Raw genomic sequence first — 21,424 nt, forward strand, 5'->3', positions numbered from 1 at the left:
CCTACATCTGTCCTCATTTCTTGTAAGCCCAACTCCTCCTTAACAGCTCAAGGGATTTTTATGAAACTCTGTAGGAAAATTTGGTATCATAAGCAGATGTGCATGAAGGAATATAATTACTGTGGGAGGATCCAAAGGGAGAAAATCCAAATTATGGGCGTTACATGTTAAAACCTTATAAATAAGCACAACTCCTCTTTAATCACTGAAGGAATTTTAATGAAATTTTATAGGAAGATTGGATATCATATGTAGATGTGCATGAAGGAAAAAAATTACTTAAGGGGACTCCAAAGGAAGATACTCCAAATAAAGGGTTTTACATGTTATACCTTGTAAGTGCAACTCCTTGATCACTAAATGGATTTTGACAAAATTTTATAGGAAGGTTGGATATCATATGTAGATATGCATGAAGAATTATAATTACTGTTGGATTATGGCAAAGGAAAATAATCAAAATAAAGTGTTCCACAATTGAAGTTTCTCTCATGAAATCTGTAGTTGAACTTGGTAGATGTAAAATGAGGGGAAACCTGTCACTGAAATTAAATCGCAATAAATGGTCAAAAGTCACATGCATTTTTAAAACACTGGCATTGGAAAGGAGAAATATATCATTTAACCGTGCTCATTATGTCTTAGAATTATTTTTTTTTTGGACAATATTTAGATTCTTTAAGATATTTAATATGATAAAATTGTTATGAGCAACTTTCTTTACTTCCTCCAATTTTTTACTTTAAATAATGGTAATTAAGGCATCTTATCAAAACACCTGCAATACTCTTAAATTCAATAAAAAAAATATTGCACCATGATATTAAAAATAAGCCCTGCCCATAAATGGATGTTAAATACACCTTTTTATTCTGAATCCGAGTGACATTTTACTTCATTCTTGAAAATTAAATGTGACCAGCTAAAATATTTTTTTATTTTGTAGGTTTGGATGGTGAAATTCCAACAGGATTTGACGTTGACCTGCTAGATCTTGTCTGCTTGATCAAGTAAGTAAAAGTGAGAAAAAGAATTTTTATTTTGACGTTTACCTTAGGACCATTTTAACATACTTTAAGGTAATCAAATCTTTTATGTGTTGCAGTTACCATGAGAAAAGCCTGATTCTTACATGAAATTGTTAATTTTAAGGTTGGGCATAATGGTTACCATTTTTTGCTTTTTATTGTGCTTTTCCTTTGCAGTTTTCTATTTGACTATTTATGTTGACTTTGACTTTGACCTCCGCTTAAAATGTGGGAGGTATATAGTGATCATGGTGTCTGTCCATTCCTCTGTCCATCCCCTGTTCTTATCAGTGACCTTTGAATGGAACTTTATGAAACTTTCACAGATTCTTTATTACAAGATGCCATTGCGCATCTCCATTTTATTTTTCCATCTGAATGCTTAAATCACTTATGGGGTATCCTATACGATAATTGGAGCTAAGGGTATCACCAGCTGAGCTTTGCTCATAGTTTTTCTATTAATATTTTGGTCTTTCATTTGAAATACTACTATTTCTATGCATATAGATACAACATACAGAAGACTGATATTGGTTTAGTGGCTTCAGTTGGTGTAGGATTTTGTGACAGCCAAGATACATCTCATTGTGTAGCCTACATCAGCTTGTTAGCTAATGCTGTTCTTCCTCTGCCAATATGTAAAGCAGATGGAACAATTTCATGGCCCCAAGGTAAGCAATATTTTAGATAGATTACCATGAAGAATTGTCTTAATTATAAACATACATTGTATTTGAGAAGTCTTTTCCTTTCTTTCTTTTCCTTTCTTTTATCTTTGTTGTGTTATATTTTTTTCTTCTCGGAGTAATTAAGGGAAGACAACTGTATCATATTCATGATTGTAGCTGTTTATCTCTTAACAATGGCACCAGCTCTATTAATGTAAAGAAAAGTCAAACATTTTTAGTAATGAAAACATCTGTAGATATAAAATGGTAAGTGAAGTAACTTTCGAAAAAAAAGCTAAAGCGGGAACAAAAACTTTACTTAAGACTTCGTGGGTTAATCTTTCTATGTGTTTCAAGAAATACATGAAGAGTGGCTCATTTCATAAGAACAGGAAAACAATATAAAAAAGCAAGATATTGTTGGGTGTGAGAGCAAGTTTTTTTCACAAGATTTTATGTAATTTAAGAGGTTAGTATAAACAGTTAATTAAAATTTGCTAAATTGCAAACATTTCTTAGAATTTCAACTTGCGAAAATTAAGGACTAACAATAGATTATATTTTTTTTTAGATTGTAAGACTGTTGTGCCAGCTGATGTGATATTTGTGACTGATGAATCAGGAAGTGTTGGTTTGGACCATTTTAAAGATTCAATGAAGGCATTGGCAAATTCTGTAGGCAAGTTAGCCATAGGAGAGAACTATGTCCATGTTGGTGTGAGTTTGTTCGCTGGGACCGGAACATCAAGAATATTATTAGATCTAAACTCTGAGTATGACAGCCAGACTGTAAAAGAGGTCTTACAGAATGCGGTTTACGAAAAAGGGTCTCACACTGAGATCGGAGATGCCTTGTCTTTTGTCTGTGATACAATGTTTACAGAGGACAAGGGTGATCGTCCAGATGCACAAAACTATCTCATACTTCTAACAGATGGGAAATCCAACTCAGGCCCCAATCCTGTCAGAACAGCTGCAACAGCCTGCAAAAACAAAGGAATTAATATAGCAACTGTTGGTATCGGGCCAAATACAGATGAAGATATACTTAAAGAGATTGCTTTTTCTTTGCCGAATTATTATCTGTCTACAGACTATGAAAAACTGCCACTGACTTTACCTGAACTAGTTGTACAGACTATGGACTGTAGTACAGGTAAAATATAAACAGTAATATTCATATTCTAAGGTAGTTGTGTTATTCTTTTGTGTATATATGTTAATTGTGTTAGCTTTGCTATATTTTAAGAAAGGATGACAATTAATATTTTAAAATTTTTTTTCCTCATCAAAATTTAGTGGAAACAGGCTTGCATGTTACTTTGAATGTGTCCTAAAATTGTTGGCCAACTTTATTACAGATGCATTCAAGGAAAAAAAAAAACTGTTAATTAACTTGCTCAATTTAAAATGGTTTTAGAAAGATTACAGAATTACAATGGAAGTATAGTAGAATGTGTATTTATAGTTTTGTGTCTTAAAATGGATCAGGATAAATTTTTTGCTATCCTTGCTTTTTTGTTTGTGATTATAATTAAAAACTCACTGAACTATTTAAGACTTAGTTGTATTGTATTATTATGTATTTTGTTACAGAATGGGTGCTTAATTTTGACTACAATGCTTATTTTGACATTGATGCTATCAAAGCTACAATAGAAAAGGCAGCAAAGGAGAAGTTGATGGAGGTAGCCGAGAAGATCAAAGATGAAATGTTAAAGTTCTTGGACCTTCCAGAGGTATGATAATGGTAGTACAATAATAACACCTACAAGCTTATTGTAGAACAATAATATCGCTGATGTCTAGCAATGGGACTTCGAGTGACGTCATATATCATATGATGTATATCTGCTTTTAAAGTTCAGCAATCACATCCTTACTGCATACGAATTTGTTACTTTGTACAGAAAGATTTTGAGCAATTCAGGTTTTGAGAGGGAATCTAAATATGTAGGAAGTTGCAGACACTTTTAATTGCAACTTTTTTTAATCAATTAAGGAGCATAGTAATGGTTGGAAAGTTAATGCTTCACCTTCTGTTAAATCGCTGATGCCTGGAATATATAAGACTTCCTATAGCACAAGATGTGCATCTGTGTTTTAAGTTGAAACAATCACATCCAAACTGCAGTGTTGTAAGTTCAAACAATTACATTCAAACTGCTGTTTTTTAAGTTCAAACAATCACATCCTAACTGCTGTGTTATAAGTTCAAACAATCACATCCAAACTGCTGTGTTTTAAGTTCAAACAATCACATCCTAACTGCATACATCACTTCAACAGACAGATTTTGAGTCATTCATGTTTTGACAGGGAATCTTTATTTGTAGGAAGTTGCTGATGCTCTGTCCCTATTAATCTTGTTTCTTTTGTTGACAATATAAACGTTCAACCATAGTATTTTCATTATGTCATGTACTGAAATTGTATTAGACAAATCACCAGTAAAAGCAAATTTTAGTTGGTCTGTGCATGTCTTTTGTCTTATTGTAGAATGGCACAAAGCTTCTGGTAAAACATCACAACAATATTTTACCAATTAATAAGGCGTTTATAGAGTAGAAAGGTTTCAGCTGCAGATTTAATTAATTCAGATAATTTTTCCATATTTTAGGGTTTTTTGGAGTCAACAGGTCCTTGTTTAAGACCAGATAAAATGAAAACTTTCAAACTAAAAGAGGAATTGGAGACTAGAGGTTTAAGTACTATTGGAAGTGATTCAGACCTTGTGGCTAGACTAGAGGAGGATGACAGAAGTAAGTCATATCTAGTGCTATAGTATGGTGAACTTTATTTTTATAATCTTGCTAATTTTTTACATGACCTTTACTGAGTTCTTTGAAATGAAATTAACTGATATTCATAATTAGATAAATTGAATACAGTAATATTTATAAACTGTGGTTCCATGTAATTTTGTGGTAGAGAAAAAACGATATTTTTTCAGTACTTGAATTTGTGATTTGTGAGTCAATTAAATAAAAAAAGACAATTTCTCTGTATTTTGGGTAAAATACTGACTAAAGCGAGGCCTTTCTTGCTGAAGGTTATTTTTGCAGATACTTGTTTCACAACATTGCCAATTGAGATGAGGTCATTTTAATTGTGAATGGAAGAAACGTATATGATACATACATTACTTCTGTTTTTAATTTCCCTGATCATTACTAAAAGTTCTGGCAGGTCAAAGTTCTTTCAATTGAAAAAAAACAGGTGCAATTGCTAAGTCTATGTTTTGACGGAGATGGTTAAACCCCAAGTTCACCAAATATGTCACTTTTATGAAATCCATTACCGATGAAGATGTGGAAACATCTGAGAATACAGAACATCACTCAAACAATAATGTTTACGATTGACACTGACCTTCAAATTCAGATAGCCCCAAGGCTAAAAAGTGCTACTACACATTTATTAGTCATTTAATTAAAACATAAGTGGGTGACAGGATGTTGACCACTTGATGTGGTTTCTTTTATGACACATGTACAATGTCATGATTTAAACATTTCATGTCTCTCTATCTGAGCTGTCTTTCATCCATAGAAATAATTGTTCGTTGAAATCTTGATTTCCTGGTTCCACTCTACCAACAAAAATAAATACCCCATAACAACAATACATGTACATATAGATGTTATTGATTAATAAATGTACAAATGATGTAAGAATCTATGTAAATATAGTCTTAATATTTTTAAAACTCGCACAAATCACCATTATATACACTAATACTGAAGGCACTCATTTGACTTCATTGGTGCCTGTTTTCACCTTTACTAGCCATGTATATTTCACTTTTTACATGTACTGAGTTATAGACAAGATGCTTACTATTAAGACAAACCAGAACTTTTGTAAAGAATTATATAGGTACAAAAAGAATTTTTGTTTCTCTATTATAGAATGTGAAATTCTGAATAAAACATTGAGTCTGCCATTGATAACAAATCCATGGTTAAAGGATCATCTGTACTATTCTATATCTAATGACTGTCTGAGGTTTGATGCTTGTGTTGATGTTTCATTCTCCATTGGAGGTTGGAACTACACAAAATCATTCAATGCATTTATCGACTTGGATTTTTGCAAGTTTGTTGTCAACTATGGAATTGAATCAATGAAAAACTCCATTATTCTTCTCAGCTATGGTTGGGGTAAGTTCAAACATAAATTGATAGGTAAGGGAACAATCTCTTTCTAATATTAAGCATATTTGTTCATTAAAAAAAGTAGATGGCTACCATAGGAAAGTTTTGTTACAATTTTATGACACGGGTCATTTAGAAAAAAATTGAGATGTACTTCATAAAAATGCTGAATTGTTAGTATTATCAGCTGAAGCCCCTGATTTTGATAGCTTTTTGGCTAGATATGAGCAAAGTGAAGTATATTCAAAGTAATTTTTAAATACACTTCGAAATTCCTACTCAATAAGATGATAGATATTAATACTTGTTTCGTAACATGATATTTTCAAATTTGTTAATGCATACACAGTGCTTTTAGTTGTTATTATCAGTAGAGGAAGCTAACTAGAGTATTCCACTCCCTTAAAGACTTAAAGAGCTTAAACTGGTTGGTAGAAAAGAAGTAAGCTGCTATGTATTTGAATTTTGACTTTTAAATTTCACGAATGTCTTTTTAGGAAAACAAGAAACTTTGCCAATTACCAAGGATGTTGAAGTTTTGTAAGTTTTGAAGTACTTATTGAATTGAAGAAATATATTTTCATGGATTTTGTTGTCTATAATGCTGGTTCCTTAAAAGTTCATTAGAAGTTTGTAAATCATTTCAAATTTTACCCGTATTAATACTCCAAACATATTTTGGGAGGATGTCATCCTGTCTGTCCACATCGCTTCAGGCAACTCCTCAATCCCTAAATGGATTGTGCTGTAACGTAATAGAAAAAAATAAGCTACTGCTTTAGATGTGTAAAGGAAGTCTTCTTCAAAGGGAAGTAATTCAGCACAAGAATTAGGTTCAAATGATATGTTTAGTTCATTTTCTAAATTGCTCAATGAATTTTATTCAAACTTTTTTTATGAAAAGAAAGCATCATATTTAGATGTGGGTTGAGAATAGGAAAATAATAATAATAAAAAAATAAATTCCAAAATTTCAGTGTTCTAGATAACACTGATATTCTGATCACATCAGTTATAAAAACAAGATATGTTGCCTCCAGTTTCTGATTTACTGTAAATAGATATGGTTCCATTAGGTAGGGTTGTAAAAGTGGGCATAAAGAGATCAAAATACTATTTTTTCCTGTTTTGAATAGTGTTTGGAGAATTTGTGCTTTTAAGCTTGGGTTCAAGTTACTATTGTATTAATAGAACTACAATACATTTAGTCATGGGATATGACCAAATTTGCACATTCTTGTCATGCCATCAGCTCAGGAAAATAAGAAGTTTGTTCTAACATATTATTCAAAAATTGTAGGTTTAGCCAAATTTTGACACACGTAATAGTGTTCAGCATTACTGATCTCTCTCTGATCAATTTTTTATGAAAATTTGTTAAGCCATGTAGGAGTTATTGTCCTTTTTGACATTTTTTGGCCATTTTCTCCACTGACACTATCGGACTAATTAGAACCAAACCAAGCCATATGTTGTTGATCATATTGGGCTGCCATTTTGATTCAGCAGATTTTACAGGAGTTATGAGACTTTTGCACACCAACTTTTATTTTGTGGGGTCAGGGGATATATGGCTACGAGTTGATTGTATATTTATTGATTTCTTTTGTTCATGAATGCTAAGAAGCAGTGAAAACTTAGATGGAATTTATTTTCACAGAAATTTGTCCAGGAGGACCACTTTTTTGGCGTCAGAAACTTTCGTTAAGTGCGAATGTGGGCACATTTGGGTGTTGTGAGCATGTTCACTAAGGCTCTATAATTACTTAATTTCTAACATAAAGTTCTTGTATCGGCTATCCCATCAAGAGTAAGAGAATTTGTATATTAAGTAATAAACTTTTTATTTCATAGGTTGTCCATTGATAAAGACAGTGACAAAAAAGTATTTAAGCTAGACTTTGGACTAAAACTGTGTTTTGGAGGAAGTTGTGCTATGGATGAGATGTTCCTGGAAGACTATGAGATACCAATTCCAATATGTAATGAAAACTTCACCTTTTCAGGTATGTAAGTTTTTTTTTGCCAAAGAATGTATAAGATTTTATGGCTTATCTCTTAGTATATAACACTTAGGTCAAGTTTTACTTCAAAAATTAATATTGTGAAAGTACTGTTGTTCATGGAGTATCAATCTTCGTGATTTTCACGGGTAGGCCAAACCACAAAATTTTGTTCCCAAAGGAAAGGAGAATCCCTTGATGTGGACACTGGAAACCTCAAAACCATGAATTCAAGAATCCACAAACTTGTGTTTCTTCACTAATCCACGAAAATTGGTAACCATGAACTAAAGTCAGGCCTTTCATTAAGAGGTAATTTTACCCTCTTAAGCTACTGAAAGGTACCTCCTGAATTTTTTTAAATTTCATACATGTTTATAAAAGAAAATTATTAAAAGCACCTCCTACAAAACTAAAGGTGCCTGCATTGCAAAAAGTTAATAAAACCCTGTTATAAAAGTACTTTCACAGTACATAAAGATATTTGTTACATCCTAACATGATATTTTAACATCAAACACATGTTCATTTTATTGAAAACTTATTCTCTAGTTATAAGCAAACTGAACATCCCTTGTTTAATGAAAGTATTTTTTTTTTTTTTTTTTTTTTTTTTATTATTTTTTTTTTTTTTAAGAAATGCATTAAGTATTGATGCCTTGGGCATGAATTTTATGTTGTTGATATTAATCAAATAGTATTAAAAGATATTCCCAATGTTAGTCATGTGAGATTTCTTTGTCTCGCCTATTGTTGTTTATTTTATCAAATGTTTTATGAAGTCTTGTAAATACAAAGTTGTGTTAAATGGTATAGTGAATTTACATTATGTTGATTCAAAACAGGCATCTTATTCTGGCACTTTCCAGTCAAAATCTTTGGCAACAAAGAAGTGGCAATCAGAGTTTCATTGTTTTATTGACTTGTATTCTTTTCACTTCATTTTGAACTATTCTGATTCAGCATATTACATTTGAATGATAAAAACTGAGACTGATAGAGATTATTTCAACTTGTTTTGAAAAATTAAATGCTAAATTGTTTGAGCTTGTTTGAAAAATGAATAACTCCACTGTTTCGGTTTGTTTGAAAAAACAAAATTAAATTGTTTTGACTTGTTTGAAAATGAAAAAAAATAAATATAATGGCAGTTATCATTTTTTCTTCAGAAAAGTTTGAAATTTTATTTGAATTAATGTGTATTTCCTAATACAGGTGAGACTATCATGGAATTAGTGCAGGCTATAGGTGGAAAAATGACAGAGGATGCCTTCCATTTAGTACTTAGATACCTTGGTTTGGATGTATGTATTTTACTTGAATGCTTATTTAAATATTTACTATGTGCACTTTAGCAAAACAAAACGTATCCCTAAATTTTAAGATAGGAATTGTATTGTCTTTCTGCCTATCACATACAGATATTGATTTAGTCCCAGGTTTCTAGAAATGTCTGGATTTACAATATTTACTCTATTTTTAAAGCATCTTTTTTTTAATTATTGAATATTTCATAGATCTGCCTGTATTTACAAAAAAGAGGTTGAATTCACACATATTTTTTGCATTGTAGAAACATTTCAGTCAAGGATCGTGTAACGTAAAGGAAGGTCGTAAAGGTAATGCAGCAGTATAACCCATAATTTTCAAATATTCCTTTTTCTAATTTGAAACAGAATTCTGCTTTTTTTTAAACCTTGATGATACTTATAAGCTTATTCTGTTGATTTCAGTTGTGTTAGCTGCTACATGTATTGTAAAATTTAATCTTAATCATATTGTCATTATTAAGAAATTTAGATCAACTATATATTTTCTTTGATTTTAACCAATTAAAGCAAAAAAGAATTATTTATTTTCTAAGATATTAAGAATATGAAACACAAAGTAAAAATTTTCCAATGAAGCTTGTCATACTCTTCAAGCCATTTAGTGAGTTTATCTTAAATGATTTCCTTTATGAAAACTTAAATGCTGATTTCTGCTTTAAATTGTCCCCTCATGTTTTGATCTATAGTAATGCCTTATTGCTAATATAAACCCAGTCTGATTTCTGTTTTAGATTGTCCCCTCATGCTTTGATCGAGAGGAACGCCTTATTGCTGATATAAACCCAGTCTGATTTCTGCTTTAGATTGTCCCCTCATGTTTTGATCTATAGTAATGCCTTATTGCTAATATAAACCCAGTCTGATTTCTGTTTTAGATTGTCCCCTCATGCTTTGATCGAGAGGAACGCCTTATTGCTGATATAAACTCAGTCTGATTTCTGTTTTAGATTGTCCCTCATGTTTTGATCTATAGTAATGCCTTATTGCTAATATAAACCCAGTCTGATTTCTGTTTTAGATTGCCCCTTCATGATATACCCAGAGAAATACCTCCCTGCTAGTATAAGAAAGATGCTTCAGTGCCAGATGACTGACAACTGTTTTGGGTTAGATTGCTGCATAGATCTTTCATTCAAGTTACCTCTTGGAGATAAAACAGTCACATACAATATTCCTTTCTGGTTTAAATTTGAACCATGTGACTTTAAAGTGGATGTTAGATTTGGTGGATACAGATACAACAGAGTATTGTTAGATTATAACTTTGGTAAGGCTAAAAATGAAAGGTTGAATCTTTACACTTTGACCTATTTTTAAAAGAATAATTTATTCTCAATCTCTCTCTAATACCTCAGTGGCTGTTTCTGTATTGTAAACTAGGTAATTTGGCCAAGTGAGGTAAGTCTTGCCATGGACCTGATATGAAGTGATGATATATAAAAGGAAGTAATAATAAACAATGATACTTCTTATATATTTGTATAGGTTCATAAAAGCTGTTTCCAGTTTGTTATTCTAATGTTAATTTATTTCAATTGAAAGCTAGGTATAAACAGAGTATAAGAATTGTTATGTTGTTATTTTATTTCAGGAGAGAAGAATGAGTTGATCATTGGGAATGGTGATCCTGCTCCAGTTACTATTGAGTAAGTATGGCAACTCATTGGCTTGTTCTGTCCTTCTGGTCAACTTATAACATCACTGATGTCATTAAATCAGATTGGAATGAAATATCAAATTTATTAAAATACTGAGTAGATAAAGCATAAAGCAATTTTTAAATGGATCTAACTTTTGTTGATATAATGCTATAAATTGACATTTTATACATGTTTTAACTTTTGATATTTGATGTTTTTTTAGGTACACCATTGAGAAGATGGCTGATGGAAAAGGTTTTATCATTGATGCCAAGATTATTATTTGTTTCCCAATTGATGGTCAGACATTCTGTGTACCTGACAGTGGAATACACATACTGAAACAACAGAAACTACCTGTCTGCTCTAAGGAGTTTTTCAACTGGATTAAAGGTAAATTAAAATATCAGAAAAGATTATACTTGAATTGGTATCCTAGTTGTACTTTTGCAGGTATTCAGGTTTAAATATTCATCTATCATATGGTATAACAGTAATCATTCTAAACCTTTTCATACCTATATAAATTTTTAGTTTCTTCTTGTTGACTTCAGTATTTAATTTCAATTCACCCATACTTTATTATGGTGTTCATTATATGTTTCATTCTTTACTGACATTTAAAAGTATTTAATGGAGTTTCTACACTAAAGAGTTATAAAATACAGTTTTATTTCATGAAATAAAAAAAAAAACAAAGGTATCATCTTGACATGGAATGGAAATATTTTTAGCCTTCTGCTATTTTTTCAACCGAATGTCTCAAAGATTCAAAAACAACTTTGCATATCAGAATATCATATTTGTTGAAACATGTTCTGGTTTGAAAATATTTTCAGTAAATTAATTTTCTCTTATAAAGCTAAATATTACTGTCTCATTAGAACACTTTTAATTGCAGATGTTAATTTTCATTTTATTTAAATTGTTTCAGATTGCAAGTCTGTAGTTCCAGCAGATGTTGTATTTGTCCTGGATGAATCTGGTAGTGTAGGACTTGCTGACTTTAATCGATCGTTAGGGGCCATTGCTGAAACTGTTGACAAATTGTCAATCAAATCAGACCAGATACGAGTAGCCTTGTCTATTTTTGGTGGGACAGGTACATCCAGAACAGGCTTTAATCTTGATACCAGTTACAACAAAGCTACTATTCGTCAGAATTTACTTCAAACATCTTATAACAAAGAGGGTTACACTGATATTGGTGATGCTTTGAGGTACGGTTGTGAGGAGATGTTCAAACAAGGTGACAGATCTGAAGCTGGTGACTATGTTGTATTATTAACAGATGGTCAGTCTAATCGTGGTAATACCCAGAATGGAGTACAGACTTGCAGAAGCAAAGGTGTAACCATTATTGCTGTGGGTATTGGAGATGGTATCAGTAGGACAGAACTACTTTCTACCGTTTCTAATGAGAAGCACTTCATTAACACAACATACATGGAACTACATCAGTCATTACCAGATATTGTTACGAAGACCATCAACTGTAGTGCAGGTGAGAATTTATTATTAAGAGAATGAAGCCTCTTAGTAAAGAAGAGAATCTTTTACTAAAACCTCTTAAAGTATAGTGCTGCTGAAAATATATTACTAAGACCATCAACTTGATTGTTGAGAATCTTATTGAGATCATGAAGTATAGTGCAGATGAGAATCTTACTAAGATCATGAAGTATAGTGCAGGTGAGAACCTTACAAAGACCATTGATGTATAGTACAGGTGAGAATCTTACTAAGACCATGAAGTATAGTGCAGGTGAGAATCTTACTGAGACCATTACCATGAAGTATAGTGCAGATGAGAACCTGTTATGAAGACCATCAACCATTTGTATTAAGAATCTTTCTAAGACCAGTCCATAAAGTATAGTGCTAGTGAGAATCTTAATAAGACCATGAATTATAGTACAGATGAGAAGCTGTTACATAGAGCATCTGCCACTTGTACTTCTAATAAATTGATTTCAGATTTGGTATGTAGCTTTATGTAGGTAGATGAAGCATATGAGATTTTGATTGCTCTCTGATACATGTAACAACTTCCTGTACGAGTTGGGGTATGCCTAAACCTCAAGTTTCAATTTATATTCACCCATTCTATTTGGTTTTGTAGTGTAAGATAGAATTGTCTATAAAATATAGCATGTGTACTTGGCACATGATGCAGAAAATGATAGGTGTAGCCTTGCATTTTTTTTTCTATCTCCAGACCTCAAGTTATTTCTAAGAAATATTATAGGAAGGTTTGATATCACATGTAGATGTTCATGAAGGAATATAATTGTTGTTAGAGGACTCCAAAGGAAGATAATCCAAATTAAGGGTTTTACATGTTTAAACCTTGTAAGCACAACTTCTCTTAAACCCCTCAAGGGATTTTGATGAAACTATCAGAAGGTTGGGTATCATATGTTGATGTGCATGAAAAATATAATTGCTGTCGAAGAACTCCAAAGGAAGATACTTTTAATTAAGGGTTTGTCATGTTAAAACCTTGTAAGCACAAGTCCTCCTTAACTGCTCAAGGGATATTAATGAAACTTTATAGGAAGGTTTGGACTCATAGGTAGATGTGCATAAAGGAATATAATTACTGTTGGATGATGCCAAAAGAACGTAATCCATCAAGTGTTGTACATTCAAGTCCATTTGGAGCGGAGGGTATTCTCTTTGTGAGCTTGCTCACAGTAATTCTAGTGCATTCTATCCATTTTATTATCCTATTATTCTTTAAAGGAATGGATTTGAATTGTAGCCTAATGTTTGTTATGTCACCATTTAAGTTGTATAATTGTAAATACTGTATTTTTTTGTTCTAGTTACCATGATCCATATTGTAATAAATTGACATGTAATCTTGATGTTTTATTTCCAGAGATTTCTTCCTTTATATCTGATTGGCTGAAACAAGCAGGAATGGAAGTTTTGGATGGAATCAAGGAAAGTGGGAAACAGTTAATTCTTAAAAGACTTGGACTAGAGGAGTTCTTCAGTGAACCTTCATGCAATATAGAAAGAGCTCCTTTTAATCCCAGTGTGGGTGGATGGAACAATGGTAATTTATTTCTTTAGCTTACATATAGAATATTTTTTTATACTAAGTGAATTTGTATGATGGTAATCAGTTTGATATTTCATCCTCTTTCATTTTTAGAAAAATAGCCGGTTCACTTTCATTTGTTAGTATCGATCAGAATACAGTAAGAAACCTCTGATACTCCTGAAATCAGAGGTCAGATGGCAATTTTTTTCTACTTTGTGCCATCCTAATATCTAGTATCTGACCGCTGATACTCCTGAAATCAGAGGTCATATGGCAATTTTTTCCTACTTTGTGCCATCCTAATATCTAGTATCTGACCTCTGATACTCCTGAAATCAGAGGTCATATGGCAATTTTTTTCCTACTTTGTGCCATCCTAATATCCAGCATCTGACATGTTTAAGTTGATGAATATTTGTTCTTGAACAAGGGGTAAAAAAATATCTTATTTAAAACTACTAATAATCAAGTGCTGAAAATCCTTAAACTATATTAAATCTGAAAAAAAATGTATCAAAATGTTAGGTGATTTTGGATTAGATCACTTATATTATTGAATTAACAATACTTTTAGAAGAAATAATATTTTAATGGAAAATAATAATTCCAAATCATATATTGATATATTTTTTTTCCAATGCACAAATCCAAACTGCTAAAAAGCAATGATAAATTTGATTAAAGACTACTTTTGTAATGAATGTCATGAATACTGGATTTTGAGATGTGTTAGGCTATACCCTTTTCTTTAAACTGAAACTTTTAACTTTAAACTTTCTTACTGAAGGTTTTTTTTTTGTCACCAGGATATTGGGTTGAATTTGTAGGATGTCTTCTTGCTACAGTTATTTCCTTCGAAAAATGAAACATGATGTTTTAGCAGTTTTCAGCCAATATCTTGAAAATCATAATAGGTGGAAGGATACTTTAACATATATAATGATCCTTTTGATATATTGTACTGTGTTGTTATGGTGGGCTCCTTTAATTAGAAAGATGATTTAATATTTTTACTTGTGCAAATGATATGGCCATTATATTTCTATGTTCTCTAGTTAAGTGATTTTGGGTCTTTGGAGCTTCCAGTTCAGTTAAGTCATATGTTTTATTTATTCAGGTTCTATTTCATAGGGACTTCAGGATTCAGTTGTTCAAAACCTTAGTCATTTAATAACTTATATAACTTATACTAGACTTCTCATATTGATTAAGCCAATTAAAATTAATTGATAAATTTTCGTCCCCTCCCACCCCTCAAAAATACTCCTGTCCTGATTTTTAAATTTTTTTTTTCAAATTAATCTTTTTTTCCTAACATGTCTGTGTCCGATGGTACAGGTTTAGAGTCTTAATTAAACTTCTTCGTAACAAAAATGGTGTTAACTATACTTTGCATTGTTGCCTGTCTAAAAACAGAGAAAAGAGGATGGTATGCGACCATAAAACATGGTTTAATATCAATATGTATGAATGAAGATCTCTTTATGTATGTTTTAAATATTTAATTGTTTATAATGACATATCCATTTGCATCTTTAGTTCTAGACAAGTCACAAGATGAAGAGAAAATAAAAAAAATAATTTAAACCCTCCCACCTGCCCCTCTTTTTTGTGGACGCCAGTATAAAACTCTAGCTATTTAATTTAGTTTGACTAGCTTTTGTCCAACAGATAAATCTTTCAAACAACCAGGTCCAGAAGTCCTCTGGTACCAAATTTATTTTGGGCTAGGTTTAGACAGATGAATCTTTCAAACAACCAGGTCCAGAAGACCTCTTGTACTGATTTATTCTGGGCTAGGTTTAGACATGAATTTTTCAAACAATCGGATCCAGAAGACCTCTGGTACCAATTTATTCTGGGCTAGATATAGACAAATTTTACATAAAATTTGTGTTGATGATAACAAGCATAAACAGTTCAGTAATGTTTTTTCTTTACTTCAGAATGCCCACTTGGAATACTTGGTGTACCAGAACTCCCAGACAATATGGCTTGTCACTATAAAGATACATGTACTGGCATTGAATGTTGTATTGAGATCCCAGCATTAGGCCTGACACTACACCCCTTCTTAATTATAGATCCTTGTGATTATACACTGAATTATGGAATCAACACTATCAACAGAACCATTCCCTTAATCAACTATGAATGGGGTAGGAAATTCATTTGCTTCATGCATGTAATTTAATTTTAAATATCAGTAAAAAAAAAAATATACCGCAGCATGAAAAATGGTACAATATCAGCTACATCAAAATCCAAATACAGTGTCAGATTGTGGAAACATATGAAAACATCAAATAAATGAGTTACCAGGTAACAGTTACTGATGTACATCTTACATAGATTGCTCTATTGCAGTGTGAGTTTTTAGACATTTTCAGTCAGAAAATCTTTTGTAATTTAGCGCTATTTTATCATTGATTTGAAATTTCTGTCAATTAGTAAACTTGTACAGTTAAAAAGATGGTCACTTAGTTTTTATGTTGAATAAGTTGATTTTTGGATATTTTTAGGGAAAACAGAGAAAATAAACCTAGCAGGAGGGATAATTCAGCTAGAGTAAGTACATGTTTTAAGGGCAATGGGACTTATTGGGTTGATTTTCATCCAAATGAAGTCAAGTAATTAAAATAGCAAGGCAAGCATTATGTTTTGCTTTTCCAGAAGTGGCGATGGCATCCACAAACTTAATGTTATGTTTTCTGATAAGTTCATTTTAACGTGAACCCCTTATGCTAAGTCAATGATAATTGGTGAACAGATGGATTACCATCACAAATTCATGCCAATTTTACACATGTACCCCAACAGTCTATAATAATTTTATATTATTATACAATATTTTATACTAAAGCAAAACAAAAAATAATATTTAACAAACACACCATTGTATTGACAATATTGTACAGGCGAGTGATAACAGTTTATTATATCTAAAAATATTTCAGACTTGTTATTAAAAAGCTAGCAGGACTGAAAAAGTTCAAGGTGTACATGAAGGCAAAGGCTTGTTTTGAAGAGAAATGTGTCCCTGATGTGACAGTATTTGATGGTACTGAAATACCTCAACCAATTTGTGATCTCTATGCTGACTTAACTTTCAAAGGTTAGTGTTAAACAAACAAAAAATATCAAAATAAACACACAAAAATACAATTTAAAAAAAAAATCTTATCTTATCTGTTCTGTTCTGGACTCCTATCAAAGTGGCAATAAGAAATTATAAACAGTAAGTCAAGTTTGGATAGGCACTAAAAAAAAAAAATGCAAATATGTTTCCAAAAAATGCCGTCATTGGCGTATTTGATAGAAAATTTGCAGATTTACTGAATTTTTAACATGATTTTTTCAATCATTGAAATATGACGTGCTTACAAATGTGGTTGTACATGCTAAATCATTCATTAAACATTTTAAACAACCAAAAAAAGTTCTCCATATAAATTCTTTATTTTTAAGTCATGAAGGGTGCCAAATATGGTTAAAGCATCTTTTTTAGCAGATTGAACTTAACTATTTAAAGCAAAGTAATAATATGTAATGTATATATGAATACATGTACAGTGTATATAATTTTTTCCAGAATTTTCTTTGAATGAATGGGCCGATAGAGTAGGAGCTGATATAAAGGGTCAACTTAAGTCAGAATTTAGGACATTATTGTTAGAACAGCTGGGTTTAGATGTTAAGTTAAATAACCCACCCTGTAATAGAACACAGGATTTGTATTATCCTGCAGTTAATGGCTGGAACAATGGTAAATTGAATTTTATCACATCTAAACAAACATAAAGGTATTTACTACACACACAGACAAAAAAAAATAAAGAAAAAAACAAAGTTTGGGATATATAGAAATCACTCCATATGTATGTCCACATTTTTTATTGTAAAGAAGAAGTCATGGCCAATTGTTGATACATCCGTATACCTCTTCATCTGTCTGTGACCTACATGTTTAAACTTTGGAATTTAGTACAATGTGCATTGCCAAAAATGACCAGAGTCAAGCAGGGTCTAAAATTTAGACTTCTGTTGTATGATCCTGACAAAATTCAAGTCGGGTCTAAAGTTTATAATTATATTGTATACCATTGTATGATCCTGACAACAGTCAAGCAGGGATTGATGAAAGTCTAAATTGTATTATAAGATACGTTGTCGTATTGGTATTTTCTGCTGTGTAACATGTGTAAAGATGTGTACTTCTTTTCATTTTAGTATGTCATGTCATGATTTCTCATATGTGTGTGCGACATGTATAGAATTGTATTCTTTTTATTTTACAGAATGTCCTGTAATGACCCCACCAAGCTTGCCATCTAATATGCCCCTGACATGCCACATGCCTGACTACTGTACAGGATTTGACTGTTGCTATGACTTTGATTTCCTTCAACTTCATCTCCATTTTTACCTGTATATTGATACCTGTAATTATGTTATCAAAGGAGGAATAGAACAGTTTCAGTTTGAATACTTGTTGTTTGATTATAAATGGGGTATGTATTGTAAATAGTTATTTCATGTCAGTACAATGTTTTCCTGATTTCTGTAAAAGTTCACTGTTTTGAGTTTTATACTGATACACAGTATTATATAGTATCCAAGTAACTTGTTATGAAATTACCTTAAAATAATGTTCCATCTAGCCATTACTGGACACATTTTATGTTTTCAAAATCCAGTTAAAATATTTTTTTTAATATAAAGGTGAAATGAAGGAAGAAAAACTGACTGACATTCTGAGAATAAAGTAAGTAAAATTAGACATTGTTAGAAGTTATTTTAAAATGGTAGAAAATGTGGTTAACATAATATAGTCAGGTTGAATTAGAATGGAGTTAACAACCTGAGTGACACCTATTTATGAGTCTGTTTTCACTTGTATTATACCCACCAAAAACAATACATAGAAATCACTCAGTTTATGTAAATGGACATGAAGGTATAAAAGATTGTTGCCTATCATTTTGGGTCTCTCACGGACAGTGTGAAGCATCGAAGTGTTTTCACTGTCCTACCGTGAAGGTGGGTCATGGTGTGTTCGGGACAATTATAGTAGTCATGTGACCATGTTCATTTATTCAATTCATGTCGATCCGTGACATAGTTCTATAAGACTAAAAATTCCAGATGGTGTGGAAATGGCTCCACAATACTTATTGTTTGCCTAGTTCAATAAATTTTATGAATTTAGAACAATTATGAAATACAAGAAATAATGTGTTAAATTTACAAGTACTGATGTAGAACTTATTGAAAGATAAAGATGCATGTAATAGCTCATACCAAATATACTTACCATGGGACTATACTAGTATACCCTGTCTCAGTTGTAGAGTTGTCTTCAATAAAATATTGGTTGTATGTATCCTAGTGTTATACACCTGCAAGGGCTCATCTCCTTTGTCAAGAGATATGCTACGTCTTTATGACTTTGCTGTAATAATCTTCTTTATATGGTACTGTGACTGTAATATTTCAATTATAAAGGTCAATTTCTCAGTTACACTGGATGCACTATTTTCCAGGCATGCTACTGGTAAATCATGATTTTTCATGAATGAATATCTCGAAGTTTTCATAAAGCTGATTAGCTTGGTCACCAAATTTATCATTCTTTATTTTATCATATTTACCATGGAGAGCTTAGTACAAGTCATTTTATTTTCATTTTTCAAGACCTATATTTTTCTAGATGTTTTGTCAGTCTCAATTTTAAGTAGATATGAAATAAATCTTAAAATATTTGTTTTCTGCTGGGTGTGTGTATGTTTACTCAAAATTTGCCTTCCCTCTCTTGACCTGTAATACTTTGTATGATAATTGCTGTACTTACTACTTCCTCCTTTTGTTTTATTTTGAATTTTAGGTACAAGATTGATAGATTTGAGGAGAGGAAGAAGTTAGTTATAGACTTAGAATTGAAAATTTGTTTAGAAAAAGAGGCATGTAGCGAGACTGTCAAACTGTTCGATCAGCAACAGATATCTCAACCTCTGTGTGATATGGAAATGAAAGGAAAACTTCTAGGTACATGTACAGACTTATTTTTAACTATTTTTGGATATTAGATTTAACTTCAGTAACATTCTCCTAAGGTCTTATATAGAGGTATATTTATTTGCTGTAACCCAGTCTTCTCATAAGAACCCTACAAAGATAATGACTTTTTAAGATGAAATTTTATTTTATTTTCTCCTGTAGATTTAATTCTCTTAAATCATAAAAAAACTGTGATTACCCAAGGTTTTTGGAGTTTGTACATAAAATGAAATTTTATTAAAACCTATCTACCTATGATCAGAGCTCTTTTTGGGGGAGCATCAAACCAACATTTTATTATATTTGGCCTAATAGTGGATAACAGTGTATTATTGTTTGGTTGTTCTACCTATTATATTCCATTCAGGATAGAAAATTATAATAAAAAAACATCTTCCTTGGATCTTGTTCAAATTGTGATTTAGTTTAATGAATAAAACCATTCAGGTTAATTTTTTTCTTCACTATTAAATGTATGAATTACATTGAGTACTGAATTTCATAAGGTTCTCCTTTTTCAATACTGACTACTTGGACCATCTCTTTATTACAGATATATCATTTACTGATTGGGTCAAACAGAATGGTGAGAATATTGGTAATACATTGACCAGTGCTGTAGCAAACAAGCTGATTCATGAACTTGGATTGTCAGCTTTTATGAACCCTAAACCATGTGATAGGTACTCAGGTGTCTATGCTGATACTGTGGATGGATGGAACACCAAAGGTATTTATTATACATCGTTGCTGGGGTACAATGTTTTGACCCATCAGTCTGTCTTCCTGTGCATCCATTGTAGCATTTGGTTGCCTTACTAGGATTTCCATTTTTGTCTGATTTCCTTCAGTAACTTTGGTGAATGGGAAGGAGCTATAAAAGCTAGATAGAGATTGATTTTCACAGAAATGGCTCAAGTAGGACCACTTAATTCAATATAGGGTTGGACTGTTTTAAAGTTCAAAGTTATCGTTGGAATTCTTATTTGTCCTCTTTTTAAAAATAAGATAACTTGCCACATTTTCACATTTTATCGAGGCACAGCACAAGCTCAGTAAATGAAGGGTAATAACAAAGCTACCAAATTTATAATCTCCAGGCAGTAGTCCTTAAATAACAAATAGCAATATGAGGTTTTTTAGTGGCTTCCAGCTTCCATTACAGTTGATTATTTCTGATTTATTACTATAGAAAACAGGGAGCATAAATTACCGCTGGTCCAAATTGGTAAAATCAGTAGGTAAAACAGTACAGAAGATATCGAAATCATTATGCTAATGGTACAATGATCTTAGAAATTCTTCACAAAATTTTCTTGAATATAAAAAACTGAAAATCCACATTTTTTCATTTTATGCTAACTGACAGCATGGAGGCAAATTACTCGCGCATGTAAACAATATTTGTACACTTGTAGTAAATTATAAATATGTTTTTTACATACACATTCTCAGCTTTATTTTGACTTCTTTTGATCAGAATGC

The 21,424-nt window shown here is 31.7% G+C and overlaps 1 protein-coding gene across 2 annotated transcripts in view; it reads left to right on the forward strand.

The window, feature by feature from the left end:
- Positions 1–21,424, forward strand: part of LOC148618746 (uncharacterized) — a 230,942-nt gene that overhangs the window by 63,409 nt on the left and 146,109 nt on the right. For both annotated transcript variants that reach the window (XM_088577926.1, XM_088577925.1), the window contains exons 32-54: positions 947–1,010; positions 1,539–1,702; positions 2,271–2,855; positions 3,296–3,438; positions 4,320–4,461; positions 5,611–5,862; positions 6,354–6,396; positions 7,711–7,862; positions 9,075–9,163; positions 9,433–9,478; positions 10,209–10,457; positions 10,782–10,836; positions 11,054–11,223; positions 11,765–12,334; positions 13,715–13,894; positions 15,829–16,041; positions 16,405–16,450; positions 16,840–16,997; positions 17,475–17,648; positions 18,181–18,393; positions 18,605–18,647; positions 19,767–19,927; positions 20,493–20,669. In XM_088577926.1, the coding sequence (XP_088434052.1) occupies positions 947–1,010; positions 1,539–1,702; positions 2,271–2,855; positions 3,296–3,438; positions 4,320–4,461; positions 5,611–5,862; positions 6,354–6,396; positions 7,711–7,862; positions 9,075–9,163; positions 9,433–9,478; positions 10,209–10,457; positions 10,782–10,836; positions 11,054–11,223; positions 11,765–12,334; positions 13,715–13,894; positions 15,829–16,041; positions 16,405–16,450; positions 16,840–16,997; positions 17,475–17,648; positions 18,181–18,393; positions 18,605–18,647; positions 19,767–19,927; positions 20,493–20,669 (4,089 nt within the window). The remainder of the gene's footprint in view (positions 1–946; positions 1,011–1,538; positions 1,703–2,270; positions 2,856–3,295; positions 3,439–4,319; positions 4,462–5,610; positions 5,863–6,353; positions 6,397–7,710; positions 7,863–9,074; positions 9,164–9,432; positions 9,479–10,208; positions 10,458–10,781; positions 10,837–11,053; positions 11,224–11,764; positions 12,335–13,714; positions 13,895–15,828; positions 16,042–16,404; positions 16,451–16,839; positions 16,998–17,474; positions 17,649–18,180; positions 18,394–18,604; positions 18,648–19,766; positions 19,928–20,492; positions 20,670–21,424) is intronic.

The sequence above is a fragment of the Perna viridis genome, chromosome 4 (assembly GCF_037379345.1).
Source record: "Perna viridis isolate PV_CMFRI_1.1 ecotype Kerala chromosome 4, ASM3737934v1, whole genome shotgun sequence".
In the NCBI taxonomy this organism is placed as follows: domain Eukaryota; kingdom Metazoa; phylum Mollusca; class Bivalvia; order Mytilida; family Mytilidae; genus Perna; species Perna viridis.